The sequence below is a fragment of the Eimeria acervulina genome, genomic scaffold (genome assembly GCF_000499425.1).
Source record: "Eimeria acervulina Houghton genomic scaffold, Eah_scaff60, whole genome shotgun sequence".
Taxonomy (NCBI): Eukaryota; Apicomplexa; class Conoidasida; order Eucoccidiorida; family Eimeriidae; genus Eimeria; species Eimeria acervulina.
This window is the reverse complement of record NW_013549699.1, coordinates 26119-41715: the sequence shown is the minus strand read 5'-3', so window position 1 is coordinate 41715 and position 15597 is coordinate 26119. Positions and strand designations below refer to the sequence as shown.

At 48.5% G+C, this 15597-nt stretch overlaps 1 protein-coding gene across 1 annotated transcript; it reads left to right on the top strand.

The window, feature by feature from the left end:
* Window positions 1-118: 118 nt before the first annotated feature.
* Window positions 119-13609, top strand: EAH_00011250 (ABC transporter family protein , related; the record flags this gene model as incomplete). Its single annotated transcript, XM_013394895.1, has 30 exons — window positions 119-683; window positions 1218-1314; window positions 1521-1720; window positions 2188-2372; window positions 2683-2917; window positions 3054-3149; window positions 3859-3995; window positions 4174-4277; window positions 4493-4640; window positions 4825-5056; window positions 5277-5407; window positions 5560-5624; window positions 5894-5997; window positions 6179-6354; window positions 6524-6786; window positions 6889-7015; window positions 7183-7309; window positions 7527-7704; window positions 7886-8068; window positions 8190-8462; window positions 8721-9038; window positions 9386-9515; window positions 9698-9860; window positions 9987-10098; window positions 10238-10505; window positions 10960-10971; window positions 11108-11341; window positions 11835-12204; window positions 12443-12589; window positions 12894-13609. The coding sequence occupies 30 exons, from the start codon at window positions 119-121 to the stop codon at window positions 13607-13609; spliced, it is 6096 nt and encodes a 2031-aa protein (XP_013250349.1).
* Between the last annotated feature and the right edge of the window lie 1988 nt (window positions 13610-15597).

The window sequence follows — 15597 nt, the reverse complement described above, 5'->3', positions numbered from 1 at the left end:
AGTATACCTTTATCTGTCCCTGCTTACCCATTAGATTTTCATGCCCAACGGCTCACAGGCAGAGCCTTCTCGGATCTAAACAGCACAGCCCGAATGCAGCAAAGGAGCCTCAGCAGAGATGTCGGGCCTTAACCCCAGAACGGTAGCTGCTAGTACCGCCCCGCCGCCCCTAGCAGAACCAACCCGCTCCAATGAAAGCCTATCTACGGGGCCCCCAGCATCTGATCCAGGGGTGGCTGGAGGCACTCCAGAAGCACCCTGTCCGCGTGTCGAAGCAGCACAACGCAACTCAGATTGTTTTATGCTCAGACAAGAAGCCCAGCCCCCAAATCTGCCATCTACTCGCTCATACGCAGATTTGTACGCGCAAACTCGAGAGAGAGGAGCAGACAATGCGTGCATTGTTAAGGGGGATGCAGACTCCGTTGATGCTGCTCCCAAGGACCATAGAGACAACTTATATGCACAGAGCTACTCGTCGTTTGTGCTTTCCGAGTGTCCTGCTTTAGACCCAACTGAGGCTTCCCACCAGCTGCGAAAACCCCCAGTTTTTCGCGCTGCTTTCCTCAGAAGTGCCGCACAGCTCTCTGCAGCAGCAGATCGCATCATGGTGTTGCTCTGGCGGGCTTTCACATTCAGACTCAGGTACCCCATCATGACTCTCATAGGCCTTCTTGCTCCAGGTGAGACACTTATTGTGCTTGACTTGAGGTAGGAGGATAGGAGAATTAACTCCTGTAAGAACATCACGTATTGCCTCCCTCTTCCTTTAGTATCTCTCTCGCTCACGAAGCAGATAAGGGGAGGTCTTAATTATTGTGCATTCGTCTCTGGAGGTTCTTTCGTATCTTCAGTCGCCCTCGTGGCATCCGCTTGCACCATTCTTGCCCACTATCAAGACCTTGAGGTAAGCAAAATAAGGACAGTTCTTTCGACAGTTGATGATGGAAGACTGAAAAGTTAGCAAAAGCTAAGGTTGTGATAGCAGCTAGAGTGGTGTGGAGTTGAATCCCGCATGGACGCGCCTATAGATGCATATACATGATACATGCATGTATGTCCAGATATTCGCGCATGCTGCGTGTAGATATCTGTGTATGTCCGTGCATCTCAGATGTACTGTATTTGTATGTGGGGTGCCCGTTGTTGCTGAGTGGACCTGCTGGTGAGAGACGCTCCAACAGAGCTCGTGTCTACTGTTATTCTTGTGCTTGCAGTTCAACTTCGTACCAACCAACATGGCAGACAGCGTGCACATGACCTGCAACTTCGCTGCATACAGAAACAGAACCCGCAAGATGCCACCGGACAGCAGTGAGCTGCAGAACAATTCTCATTTTAAATTCAAAACCCATTTTCTCTGGAGCCGTCCGCAGGAGCCTTGCACGCAATCCCAGACAAGAAAGGCGCAACACTAAAATAAAGAAACGGAGAGGAGGAAGCGGCCGTTCTGTAGTGTACTTGAAGCACCTTTTACTTGCTGCTGGGGTTTATTAGAACTTGTTTTCACATATTGTGAGGTTGTTGAAATACGCAGATCTATGCACTCCTCCTTCGAATCTGATGGCGTCCTTTGGTCGCCAATATGACGGCCTGCATTTAATGTATTTGCCGATGGCGCTATACTATGCGGGCTTTCTCGCCTTCGTAGACAAAGGAAGCTCTGACTGTCAGCAGCTCCGCCTGTTCATGGAACAGTTCGCCCAAACAGTGGCACCCTGTAAGCCTGAAACTTCGCTCCGCGGTAGCCTGTGCGTGTTTGCAGATGTTGATGATTTCGTTCCCTGCATGCGCCATTAGATATCCGTGGATGTTTGTTCATACGTGCTCAGTCCCTACACCTCCATAAGTTTAGGTAATTTGAAATGGCTGCAGCTGTTGCAGGAAGTGCCCTGTATCACGTACTGGGTTGTTTTAACCCAATTTGTCCACTTTCTCTTTTAATATCTCAAAAACGGTAATGCTCGGACTCGAAAGGAGATTTACAAAATTGCGCTTTTACAAAAAGCATCTTATTGAAATTTTTTTTGGGGCTGTTTTTTACAAGTCACACTAGTGCAAAATTAATCTGGAATGATATTTCTATTAGTTACCAAGCTAGGCAAATATGCATCGAAGTAAATAAGCGGTTACTATATACACTAGAGTGAATCTGCTATTGCTATTTTTTGCGCCTGCCTGCGACAGACCTTATGAAAAAGACGAGCGAGAAGGAGCTGTTCAAAACGTTTCCCTCGGAAAAGGCCCTGGACAAGTACCGACGGGCCGCCGCAGCAGAAAGAAAGCGGCCGATTCACTCGGCTTTCATCTGCAGACCAGCAGCCCCAGGCCAACTAGATGTCACAATACGCATGCACGTGCGCCGCGGAACGGTGAGCACAACCAGCCCCGAATCCTGGATCAAACCACACCACCCAACGCAGGTCTGAAGACGGCCAGTCATAGTAGCTCCTCAGCTCACTGCTCTATCATACTTTCGCCGACCCCTGCTCAGTCTATATATATATATATATATTACATCTTTGCAGACTGTATAGTATATAGTATATATATAGTATATATATACTATATATATATACTTGTATATACAGGCTCGTGCCTGAAAGGCAAGAAGTGTACGCATGACGAGTTCTAAGTTTAATAGGGCTTGCTTCGCTCTTTGGGCTCTGTGTTTGAGTTTAGCCTCGTTCTTTCGCGAATGACATGGTGAAATTTCTGCGAAGACACTACACGAGTTACAATTCCACGACATATTTCGGGGGGGCCAATTTTCTCTTGGAAGCGGATGTGATTGGGACGCCCAACGAAGGCAAACCATACGGCCACCTGACTGGGGGCTTCCTGGACCTCTTAACTCTTGCTCATGTATTTAATCTGGATCGAACTAAAGTCCGCGAGCTCCCTGCAGGCTCTCCAGGTACAAATCAAAGAGATGAATTGCAGCAGGAGTGACAGCAAAGGACTGCCTTCTATCATCACTTGAATGCCACATTTTTCTCCACTGGGGATGCTCAGGAAGATGCTTCCCTCTTGCCTTCGCGTTTTGCTTTCAGTTTCTCGGGAATTTCAGCCGCAGTGGGATCGGATATCCGAGGCTTTTTACAGAATGTTCGACTACTTCGGCCGATTGCCCGTGCTAGACAGCGTCGGTGAGCAGATATATACTCATGGGGTAAAGGGAGAAAGTTTTGGGAGGCGCAGGGAATAATCGCTCTAGCCGTTCCTGTAGTTTACTGTGTAGCTGCAGAGGACAACTACACAACAGCTGTATAGCAGCTGTAGAGAACAACTACAATACATACATAGAACAACTACAGTGCATGCAGAGAACAGCTTCAATAGTTGCACAGGCGAACTACCACAGAGGCAGGAAAATACAACAGCAACTCCAGCGAGCAACGACAACAGCTGCAGAACAGCATGGAACTGCAGCTGTGAAGGGACAACGGACACAATGCGACAAGCTCGCTACCAACGTGCATCCAGCCTCAAGAAGGGCTACAGCTCTCTGTCTTCTTTGTAATATATATATTCGGTTTTCCCTTGCGCAATGTGAACCTCCTTAGCATTCTCACGAAACCGAAGAGGACAAATGAAGTCGTTTGTCGGGGAGGCCGAGAGACACTTGTCCGAGATGTTGGCTCTTGTTATTTGCATTTCAGCCGCAAACGATCACGCGACCTCACCCGGTGATTTCAGAATTTGGTGTATTCTCTTTTTCCGTCCAGCTTGTTCACGCATAAGACCATTATCGAACGCCCACGGACGCTTGCGTTCGTTCCCCCTGCATTTTTCCCAAGTCCTATTGTAGTAAAGGAGATTGGTTTTCTTGTCTTAGCTGCTGTCTGCTATCCGCAGGTCTGTCGCAGGCTTACCGCCACTTGCTGCCTGCATGGCTGTTGGGCCCCGGATACGGCGTAGTTCGTCTGTTCACGAAACGAGCAGCAGACGCAGGGTGTGATCTAGCTTCGCCTCCTATGCAGTTGCTGGAGAAAGTGCGTCGTCTGTGTTTTCGTCGTTAGATGCGCCTTAGGGGACACTCTAATACACGCAGCTTCGGTTCATCTCCATCCATCGGTGCCTGCGTATAAAAGGCTATTCGTAAGTCAAGCAAGCCAGACATCAACAACTTTGTCATGCGCTGCTCTGCAGTTGTTTTACTCCCGCACCCAGAAAATGGGAATTGGACTAATTATGGCCGTCGTCGGCCCATTGCAGGGCATACTAAGAAACGTCAGTACCCCTGTGCGCAGGGCGTACAGTCCGATCGATTTTTTGTGAGCCGGGTGCACTTTACGTCTTTTAGAACACCCTAAGGAGACAGTCACAGTAACACGCACGTCTTCTGTTTGAGCGATGGATGCAGTTGTTGTGCGCGCACCCAGCCGGTAGCCAGAATCCGTTTAATGCTCCCCCGAAGCTGTGGCGAGATGTGAAAACGTCAAACTAATATGAGGTTGATGAGTGCTGTGTACGCCGCGTCTTTGTATAGGGAGTCAGCAATGCCATTCGCCCCTGCAACAGTAATATCTCGCTCTGGAAAGCCGCATTCGTGTGCTGCGCCTTTCGTCGTCTTGTTCGTTTGCATTCTTTGGCAAGTAGTGAAGGCGATTATGGTGGACAAGGAGACGGGGTTCAAAGTGGGTCACAGCTGTATTACTATATGACTACTATATGGCATCTCCCACTTCTTGCGCATGCCAGTTTGCACTCTGGTTCGGTTCGACTGCCTCTGCAGGTTTAAATCCTACTATGCTTAGTCAATAAAAATCTTTTCGTCCCATTTTGGAGAGGGTGGGGTGCTGCGTTTTTCTTCTGCTTCAGAACATGCTTAAGATATTGGGGATATCTGATAGGGTGTTGTGGACTTCGTGGTACATGTTCTTCACTCTCTACAACTTGCCTACGCTTGTAGGAGTGGCATTCATTTCGCAGTATTTCGCCTTCACGTTCAGCGACATTTGGTTTATTATTTCGCTCCTCCTATTGGCGCTGGTGGCCTCCATTTCCTTTGCCCTTTTCGTTACCGCGCTGTTCACCGACGGAAACCTTGCGGGTAACTTGTTAGCGACGGCGTAGCCTCTTGCACCTTGAGGAAGGCTAGAGGAGGCTAATTCTACCTCCTTGCCGTGTGCCGACTCTCCCGTCTGTCTTGCTTTGGTTTGCTCTAGAGCATTTTGCAGCCAGTCAATGTCTCCACAGCAGAGTCCATTAGTGGGGGGGTTCGTGCCCATTTTAATCTGGCCATCTGTGCTGCCTGGGCTTTCTGTGAGCAGCAATGGCTGCATGCGCTTGGTATATTCTCATTTGGGTTCCCATTGTCTGCCAACGATTCGGCAGTGCAGCTTGGAATCCGCATTTGCAGTGGCTCTTCATGGTTGCCTGCCCTGCAGCTGCTCTTGGCGTGGTACGTCATAATGTGTCTTCCCTTCTTTCTCACGAGGCACCTGCTGAGGGTCTACAGCACAGAGGAGCTGCGTTCTGCCTTTTTCTTTAAAGGGGGAGCCTGGCACAGGCCTTCTTCTACTTTTTCATTCTCCTCGTGCTTGGTGTGCTTAGGGGATCGATATTGCCTGGATCTTCAACGAGCCGTACATTGGAGGCATTCGCAGTAGTACACTCAAGTGGGAGGTCCCTTTCTTACGCATATATTGAGCATAGAATAATGTGTATTCAATTTGTATAATAATAGGTATCTAATATGTATAACGATCCGAAATAAACGCCATCGCTACAAGCTTGGGCAAGTTATAGGGAGTGAACAGATACCACCTCGACATAATGAATGACTCTGCCTCAGCTGTTCACCAATCGATGCAGAGGAAGTGCAATTTATCCGTTCGCTTACGATGTTCCTTCGGATGTAGTTGTGTTTATTTTTGTCCACCTACAGCACCTCTTCTCTTGGCATTTCACTAGCGGATACCTACATTAGTTTGAGCATAAGCACAATTATGTTCACTTGCCTCGGCGCCTACCTGCACAAGATCCAGCCAAGTGAGTGTGCGGACCCGAGCAGGGAGAAAGGCTTGCCTCAACTGCGTCCTATTTAAATAAAAGACCATCAGCGATATCAACTGCAGGCGTGGAGTGTGGTCACTTCAGTAATGACACCCTTTATCTCAACATTTCTTGGTGCTGCTTGTGGGCTACGCGTTTTGTTACTCCTCTTTCTTAGCGTCCAATGGGAGTCCCGAGCATCCTCTTTTCTTCCTGTCCCCCGTTGTAAGCTTCATTCGCCAATCATCTCGTCTATGCTTCCGACGAAGGCCGCCGAAGAATTGCCAAGAACTCCAAGAGCCCTCAGAGAGCCCCTTCTCCAGAGACAGCAGGGGAGAGGAAGAGGATGGCAAGGTGCGGTTTATCCTTGTTAGCGTGTATGAATTTCTGATGTGGCCTCCAGCATCTGATAGGGTTTATCTCAATCAGCAGCAAAATGACTACTCAGCAACTATGTTAACGCAGTCACCATGAGTCTGAAGTGGGAACGAATTTATTCTTTGCTTGTTTTGTGGTTCCGTAGCCCATCCTGGAGGTGCGTGACGTGCACAAGAACTTTCGCACATGGAAAGCGAAGAAGTGCTCTCGAGGTTCAATTCAGGCTGTCAGAGGGGTTTCCTTTTCTGTGTATCGCAATGAGATATTCGGGCTTTTGGGCCAGAATGGGGCTGGAAAGTCAACTCTGATTTCTGTCATTACTGGGTCGCTTGCTGCAAATAGTGGAGATGTCCTGATAGGTGGCGTATCCGTACGGCAGCATCCTTCCCATGCACGGTGCAACATTGGGTGAGGCCAGTGGGAATTGAGTGCACGAGTAGGTTCTGCGGTTCACTGCATGCCGCTTTTTGCATGGTGTCAACTTTCTTGCACTGGTTTCCTTGCTTTCAGGTATTGCCCCCAATTCGATGTTCTGCTTCCCTACTTGACTATTGAAGAGACTCTCTGGCTCTATGCAGCCCTTCGCGGTATTCCGAGCAGGCGCCGAAGAGAAGAGGTTGCAGAACTCATGAGCATGGTAAGGTGACAAACCGTATGACTCATTTCCTCAACGAAAGCGAGCATGTCGAATTCACGGTAGCTAGTTTAAACAGTGTGGCCTTCAATCCCCAGTGGTCGACTGGACGTTCCTCATATGTCATCTTTTTGGGTCCGTTTGTTTGCATTGCTGGTGCGTATTTTCAGATGAAGCTCTCGGAAATGGCCAAGGTTCAGGTGGTTGCCCTTAGCGGAGGCTGGCGTAGACGAGTGAGCAGCTCTGTTGCCTTCCTTGGAGATCCAAGTATTGTCTTCCTCGACGAGCCCACTGCGGGTAGGTCATCAGCAGTTTCGTTTGCTCCGCTGTTCTGTGGCTACTCCATAAGGAGCTGTTTGATGCATTTGCCCAGCGGATGCACTGCTATGTGGGTAGCTACCTCCATTTGAAAAATTCAGCAGGGAGAAGTAACTGAGACCACCTGAACTATGTTAGCCCCTTCAACGTTTGTCTGTATATATATATGTATATGCATATATATTTGTTTCTTTAGGCATGGATATTCTCTATCGTCGAACGTTTTGGGATTCCGTCCGCGGCTTGAGCAAGGGACGCTGCATTGTCTTGATTACGCACATGATGGAAGAGGCTGACTACCTGTGCGATCGCCTGGCTATCATGGTTGACGGCGTTATTGCATCTGAGGGGACGGCACTGACACTCAAGTCAAGGTGGGAATGCATGCGGGTGCTCACGCGTGAACGAAGACCAAATTTGGTCCAAGTGGAGGAGACAGCTGTCCTTCTTGTTGCTGCTGTCCTTCTCGTTGCTGGCCTTTTATAAAATCCCCGTGCATCGAGCACAGTGACCCATATTGTAACCTGATTGCAACTGGGCGTTCCGCTTGAGCAGGTTTGGCAGCGGATACATTATCTCCGTCATATTCCGGAAGCAGGCTGAACGAGAGGAGCAGAAGGCAAATAAGAAACTTCGGCAGTTGCTGCAAACATTCGAACACCCCCCGGCAATCACAGAGGTCTCTAGACATGAGCTACGAATCGTTTGTCCATTCAGCCACTCTTTTCAGCTGCCACGGTGGGTGCATGCTTGACCGAGAGCTCTATGTAGTTCGTGAATAGCTGATGGTAATTGTTGCCATCTACTGGTGAAACTGTGGATTTGTTGCTATACTGATGTGTGCTGCTGCGCGGTTCAGTCTCTTTTCCGAGCTGGAAGCCAACGCACACAACTATGGGGTCGAGAGCGCTGTTCTCGGGTTTGCTTCGCTTGAAGAAGTTTTCTTGAATGTCGTGAAGCTTTCTAAGGGCAGAGATTCGGAGACAATAAGAACAAACGAAGCAAACAGCAACAGCAGACCCTCGCTAGGTAGCAATGCAACAGGAAACGGAATTTCAGCCAAATCAAAACTGAGATCTGGAAATTACTGCAGCTCATCGCCGGCCTGCAGACTTCCTGCAGTTTATGAAGGGTAGGGGATAGTTCAGTAGCGTGGGGAGGAATATGTCAAATCAGATTCAAGACTTGCTCTCAGCACAGAAACAGAAGGCAGAACCCACTTTGGTTCCTATAGCTGTACTTGCCTGTCATCGTTTCGCTCAATCTCGTATTGCATGCAGGTTGTTTATCGCCCAGCAGTGAGCGCTTGCCTATCATGTACTCTAGTTCCTTTTGACAGTAATCAAAGCCCTCTAACGTAGAAGTCCCATTCTTTGGTCTGTTTCTGCAGAGGTACAGCTGTGATTCCTGCACAAAGTGCATGGCATGAGCCTGCGATTGCAGCACAGCCTGGACACTTAAAAAATATGAGAAGCGGATTCGAACGATGTGAAGGAAGGGCCTCCAGCAGCTCTTTTCCTGCAAATGACACTCCAGGGAATGCAGCGGCCACCTCCCATCACTCTGTAGGGGGTTCCAGCTGGCTGGCGGCCCACCAGAAACGGGGTCGCGCTAGGAGAGGGCTGCTGTGGCAGCTTGCAGTGATTCGTGCACTGGTGGCCAAACGAGTTCGTCTTCTCTATCGTGGTGAATCTTTGTACTTCGTGCTGTAGGTACATTTCCCAACAATTGTCATCAATTGCTGCTGTTCTCTTATCTTGTGTCGCGATTTGGTGCTTTTTTGTGAGCTTTGCAGACTGGGCTCTTGTGACGGTTTCATTTTTTATTCCGCTGCTTCTAATGGGACTGACTCTGTACCTGCGTTCCGAGTGGGGCTACTCATCAGTAGCTGTATACCCAAATCCCGAGTGCACTGGCTGTATAGTGCACACGTCTGAGCTTCCTTTTGCTTTTTTTCACTGCAATGCCTGCGTGCTGTTTCCACCTGCATTCCTGCCTTTCTTTTCTTGAGATAGTCCTTGTCTAGGTTCGTGTGTCTTCTGGTGCCTCGCATAGGAAGTCAGAGCCACGTGTTCCTCTAACTGGACAGCAGCTGTTTGAATATAGACTCCCAAAGAGCATCCACACGGAGGTGCCGTATGGAGGGGCAGGGTGGATGTTAGGGGCCCTTGACAAGTGCTACTCTGTGAGTAATGCCTTTCCCAGTAAATCCTACCTGTGGCCAAGTGGCTATTCATGAGTTAAGAGTAAGTGGATATTTCAAATTCGTTGGCTGAAGAAGACGATGCAACACGGACAGTTTTTGTAATTGTGGATCATGCACGTTTTACGCGTTGTGCTCACACGGCTTTTGCTATGCCTTCACAGCCCTTCATGACTCACAAGAACGTCTCAAAAGGTGTGAAAAACAACGCGGATATGTACAATTTCCTCTTGGATGGCTATTTTGGCCCTCATCCTATTCGATTTGGTGCTTACGTGGCTCCTGAAGGCCAGGATGACATATCTGATGAATCCAGCCAATTAGAAGGTAAGATACACCAGCAGGCAATTCCACCATTCAATGTGCATCCATGCTGTCTCCTTCCGCAAATATTCAGGCGGTCAGGTTGGCTTAAGAACCACTTTCCTATGTGTGTACCTGCATCGAATGCAGTTACCATCTGGCATAACTCTACTTTCCGAGACGCTATTCCTCTGCACTACAGCCATCTGATAAACTGCATAGCGCAGGAGCGCACTGGAGTCCCGGATGCCGTATTTGTCAGGTACGTCATGAGGCAGTTTAATTGCTGGGGCGAGTACATCTGGTTTGAGCAGATGCGCTGAATATCATGCACGCTTTAAACTGCAAGCCCAACTGAACTATGCGCAGCCTCGCACGGAGTGTCCTTGTTCTGTTTCCAGCAACCATCCGTTTGAAGATACCGACGACAAGTTGCTGGATGGTCTTGTGGTTGGTTTCTTTACGGTAATTGCATACTCCTTCGTGGCTGCCGGAGTGGGGAAGGTCTGCATAGTTGAGAGAGTGCGGAAAGTTCGGCATCAACAGATTCTTGCACAGGTCTCTCCGTTTCAGTATTGGATATCTAGCTACATTGTCGACATGGTTCTCCTCCTCCTTCCCTGTTCCATCATTTTTGGCATGATGGTTTGGGTTGACATTACACCCCTGGTAAGCAGAGCCCCGTTTTGGAGGAGCCGAAACGTCAGTGCGAGTGTTTTTGATACCCATTATCGATTCCGGCTTTCCCCTTCCACCACGGGAAGACGTAAGATCTTTATGGCTGATTTCTTCTCTCAATTAGATGTTTACGACGGTAAAGACTTGTTTCGAATTCTCTGCGCTTTGGTTGCTGGATTGCTGCGAGTTCAGGTGGGGCCTCACCAGCGCGGCGTTTTTCTCCTTGGAACGGTGTTATTTTGTTTTTCAGTTTGTCCCCTAGGCTATGCCATTTCAATGGGACTCGAGTCTGCAATGACTTTCGTCATTGTTATGCTGCTCCTGGGGTGGTCGTTCCCCTCAATTCAAGCTCTCTTTACTGAAGTCAGCGGACTGCAGGGCACGTATAGTCTGTATCTGAGATATTTCTTCATGCTGCTTCCCCATGCTGCATTCTGTGAGGTAGGAAGAATATAAGGTGCTTTTCCTACGGCTTACGAGCATGGGTCACCCTTATTCATCACCAAATTGAGCACCGTACTAGCATGGTGGCTAGGGTCGGCATATCACCGAGTTGATATTGGCGGTTCTTTTGGATATGGGGTTTTTCGCAGTTGTTAACTAACCTCGCCATGATGAACCAGCTAACTGATGGCAACGTAAAGGCGAAGGAGTTGGTAAATTGGCTGGAATTTTCGAAGACAGGATGCCCCCTGCTGTATTTAGGATTGACAATTCTGCTGAACTGGATGATCTGCATTGCCGTCGACTGCGCTATCAACTACCCCATGAGCAGAGCGAGAATGCTAACGTCTGTGCGCAAATTCGTGGTTTCTCTAGTGAGGCCTGTACGTCGGATCGTTTACCGTCTTTGTTCCTTTTTTCTCTGCTGCATGCGTAGTCGTAATCAAAACGACCAACCAAGTTTGAGGACAGAGCTTCCTGCAGGCACGCCCAGGAAAGCAGGAAAAAGGGCAATGCAGGCAAACGACGACCTGAGGATTTTCAGGAGAAGAAATGCAAGCAGAAACCTGGGCCTAAATGTGCAAGTAAGCAGTCAAACGCGGTCAAACACTCTAGCTATATTAGCTTGGTTCGTGGCCTCTCTGCTTCGGAGAAAGCTGCGTCTGATATGCATATGCATATCGAGTTACTCAGACTTCTGCCCCTTCCGTCGATGGTAGCACAGAATGATGCGCAAATACCTTACATATGTGCTTGAGATTGAGTCAATGAGCCTGCATAAACTAAAGGAACAATTGAGTCCAGCCTTTGTCGTAAGAGTGTTGAAAAGTACGCGATAAGGGTTTCGTGCGCCTTTCAAATTGTCCGGTGCTGTAGGACGAAGATACAAAGGCAGCAAAGGCAGTTCACCAGCTGCGGTGCCGCTGCCGAAACAGCCAGCCAAGCCTCTCTGCAGGTAGTCCTCTAAACCTTGAGGATGCTGAGAGAGATAAGGAAAAAGCTCAAAGGCCGTCTTCTCTAGGCCTACAGTCTAGTGCCACAGATGGTGTTGAACTGCCACTAGTGGTGCACAGGCTTGAGAAGACCTACCCGCCTCCCATACTGCAGCGTTGCTTCTGTTGCTTCTGCCCGCTAAACAAGAGCAGGGGTCCGCCGTTATGCCGATGCTGCAAACGGCCGCAGCCCACTCGAGCACTGAAGGGCGTTTCCTTCTGTGTGCCTCGCGGGAGTTGCTTTGCATATATTGGTGCGTAAGGCAACACAGAAATTTGTCCGCCATAACTGGCGCATCTGCAGTGTCACTTGCAGCTCAGCGTCCCCCTAGTGTGAATATTCTTTCGCCGTCTTGCCGTTTGTGCGCCGTGTACATCTTTTTCCTTCCACGAAGGGGTTCTTTCCTGGATAATAGGGGTTCAGGTATTAGATGAAGCACCGTCGTTTCATGTTTGCTGTTATGTCTGACTCTACTCGGTTCTTTTCTGTAGGAATAAATGGCTCTGGAAAGTCCACAACGTTCAACATTGTCGGAAGTTTAATGTCTCAGTCTGCCGGTTCTGTTTTCATTTGTGGCTACGACGCTCTCCTGCAAACAGGAAAAGCACGAGCCAAGCTGCGTTACTGCCCACAGTCAGGTAACCAATCGAACACGGCAAAACACTGGCACGCAACAGCTGTTAGTGTTACACAGGCTGTCGTTTGAGAAGTTCAATCCCTCTTGTTTGCTGTATATTGTCAAACAGATTCACTGGCCTCTTTGTGACTCGGGTGGCATAGAATTGGTATACAGCTATTTGTCTGCTCCCGCTGATTATGCTCACTTTACGAGCCATTTTGGTTTTCATTGTGCCTTCTTGTACATTGTCTTGAAGTCGCTATTTTCCCTAATCTGATTCCTAAAGTTGACAATGATGGCTATTGTTGTCAATGTGCTCGCAGACGCCCTTTTGCCTACCTTGACTGGAGCGGAGCATGTGTATCTTTACGGGTGTCTTTTGGGCTTGAGGAGGCATCAACTTCGTGATTTCTGTGCGGATTTCTTCGACGCGATTGGGTGCAAGAAGTACATGCACACTCTGGTCAAATCGTATTCAGGGGGCACAAAACGCAAGCTTAGCCTAGGTATAGCGATGTTAGGGGAGGTTGATTTGCTGCTTCTAGATGAGCCCACCAGCGGTGTGGACCCAGAAAGCAGACAGGTCTTATGGCGCATGATTGAAGAGGCGAAAAACTCCCAGACGTCAGGCAAAGCCATTGTTCTGACATCGCATTCCATGGAGGAGTGCGAAGTGCTGGGTGATCGCGTGGGCATTATTCACAAGGGCAAGATGCTGTGTTTAGGCACCCCTGCAGAGTTGCGATCAGCATACGGACACGGCTACCAAATCGAATGCGTCTTCGTTGCCGCTGCTGTCTCCCGGGACCCCACATTGCCCCGTCGTTTCATTTCTGCTTTGCAAAAAACATTGCCTACTCTCAGCGTTCTGCACCGCATGGCGTACAAAGTCACCGCATCCGTCGCCAAGGGCGCCGTCTCCCTCGCCACCATCTTCTGCGAAGTAGAAGCTGCGAAGGTGCATTACAACTTCAGTAGCAGCCAGGATGCAGAAAAGTTGTCCTTCTTCCTTCGTGGTAATGAGGAAGCTTGGGCGTAACCTGCCACGACGTGCGATGTTGGGTCTACCCAGAAATGTGAATTGTGTGTGAATTGTGTGTGAATCTAGCTGCCTATACCCTATACCACTGTATCTTCCCTCGGCTTCTTTAATGCATGATATATGCTGCTGGAGATACTCTTCTGTTGCTTATGCAGGCTCCCTTTGCTGTGGAGGCCTACATGGTCTCGGAAACGACTCTCGAAGAAGTATTTGTTGAAGTCAGCCTGCGTGCCGATGAGAGGTTGGTGGAACTCTAAAAGGCTGCAATCCCCCAAGAGGGCACCCTGAACTACCATCTTATCATCATGTTCTTGCCTTCAACACGATGTGGAACTGTAAAACCCATGAACGGAGAACAAAAGTAGTAATGCTTTGGGCACGTTTGAATATTCATTTGCCCCCAAAAGGCTCCTGACAGATATAGGCAGGCAGAGAATTCATCCAGATGCTCTCCAAAGCGCGAAGCCAAGCAGACAGTCCTTTCTTGAGTTAGTTCACTCTTGCGCCTTGCTAACTGGGGAAATACAGGTTGGCTCTGTAATATAGAAGCTAGTAGTGAGTATTCTGGATTAGTCTTGATTAGCAACCGTCTTCTGGTGGTCAATAGCATAGCCCCGCTGATAGCTCGCGGAGTCACCAGTCGATTCAGCCAACGGCGCGTGAATGTAGATATCCATTCTTAGAACAACCTCTGGAGTCGGTTTTCGTGTCACGTATTATTTAAACGACAGTCGAGGAGTATATATGCCGTTTCTAGTGGTGCGAAGTGGTTTTATAGCCAAGAAAAAGTTATTTCGCATAAGCACATGCTTTGTAGGCGCGAAGAGGCAACTGTAATGCAGGGCCCATCAGCCGCCCTGAAGCCTATTGAAGGAGAAACAAGCTATTATTATTCAAGGTCCCTGCTACCCTTTCTAAAACTCTAGCCTCTGTACTTCCACCCGTTAACAAAGCAGTAAAATATGCAAGAAAGTAAAATATGCAATAAACAATTCTATTTGACTTTCAGTGAAACCCAGCAAGCAGTACTACGAACCACCGATGGCGTGGCGTTGTCCGAACTAGTATTGCATAGAGAACGTAAGAATTTCAGGGGAAGTAAAGCGAACGAGACCATGTAGAGCTGTGAAAGCGAGTTGCCTCGTTGTGCGTGTGGGCTTATCCACCCTTAGAGGCCTTCGTTTTAGTTTTTCATTGATGGCTTACGGCTTGTGCAGCCGGTGATTTTTTCGAGCACACATCTTCTAGTGCTACCTATACTACTGCACACCAGTTTCAGTGAAGTGCTGCACGCTATGATCATTAACTTAGGGAACGGCTTTTCACGATGAAGTTCTTCGTAGAATTCTAGGAAATAGGGAACGGCTTTTCACGATGAAGTTCTTCGTAGAATTCTAGGAAGTAGAGTCTGTGAGTGAAACTCAAGAGGAATCTATAGTTCCTAATTCAGCACAACAAACATCCAATTATTATAGTAGGGAAGTGAGGATGACAAAATGGCGAGCCGGGCCTGCTGGCTTCTTAGAATTCACTCACTATTTCCACACATTCCGCATAAGGAGCTGCATAGGTGCCTTTTGTGGTACTAAGTGCACTATTCAATAACACTTTTTTGTACGGAACACTTTCGCTGACGTAAAATACGATGCTCCGGCATTTGCTGCGATATGCTGAAGCATCGCGTTTTACGTCACTCTGAGGGAAGACTGAACAGGGGGTATATCGGATGGGGTTATTTTAAAGCAAAAATATATGAAGTGGAAATTTACATGAACGGTTCAGGAGTTGGCAGTTGTATGTTAGGATGGCGCAATCGCGCGAGGAGCGGGTTGGGGTAAATGGGGGAAGAACGCGTCCCTATTTCCACCATAACTCATTATACCACAATTATTTCCTTAATGCTTAATGAATGTGCAGATAAAGCTCACTTTTTTCTCAGCAAAGGAGTCTTTGGAGCAGACTCGAGAGAAACTTGACTGGCTCAC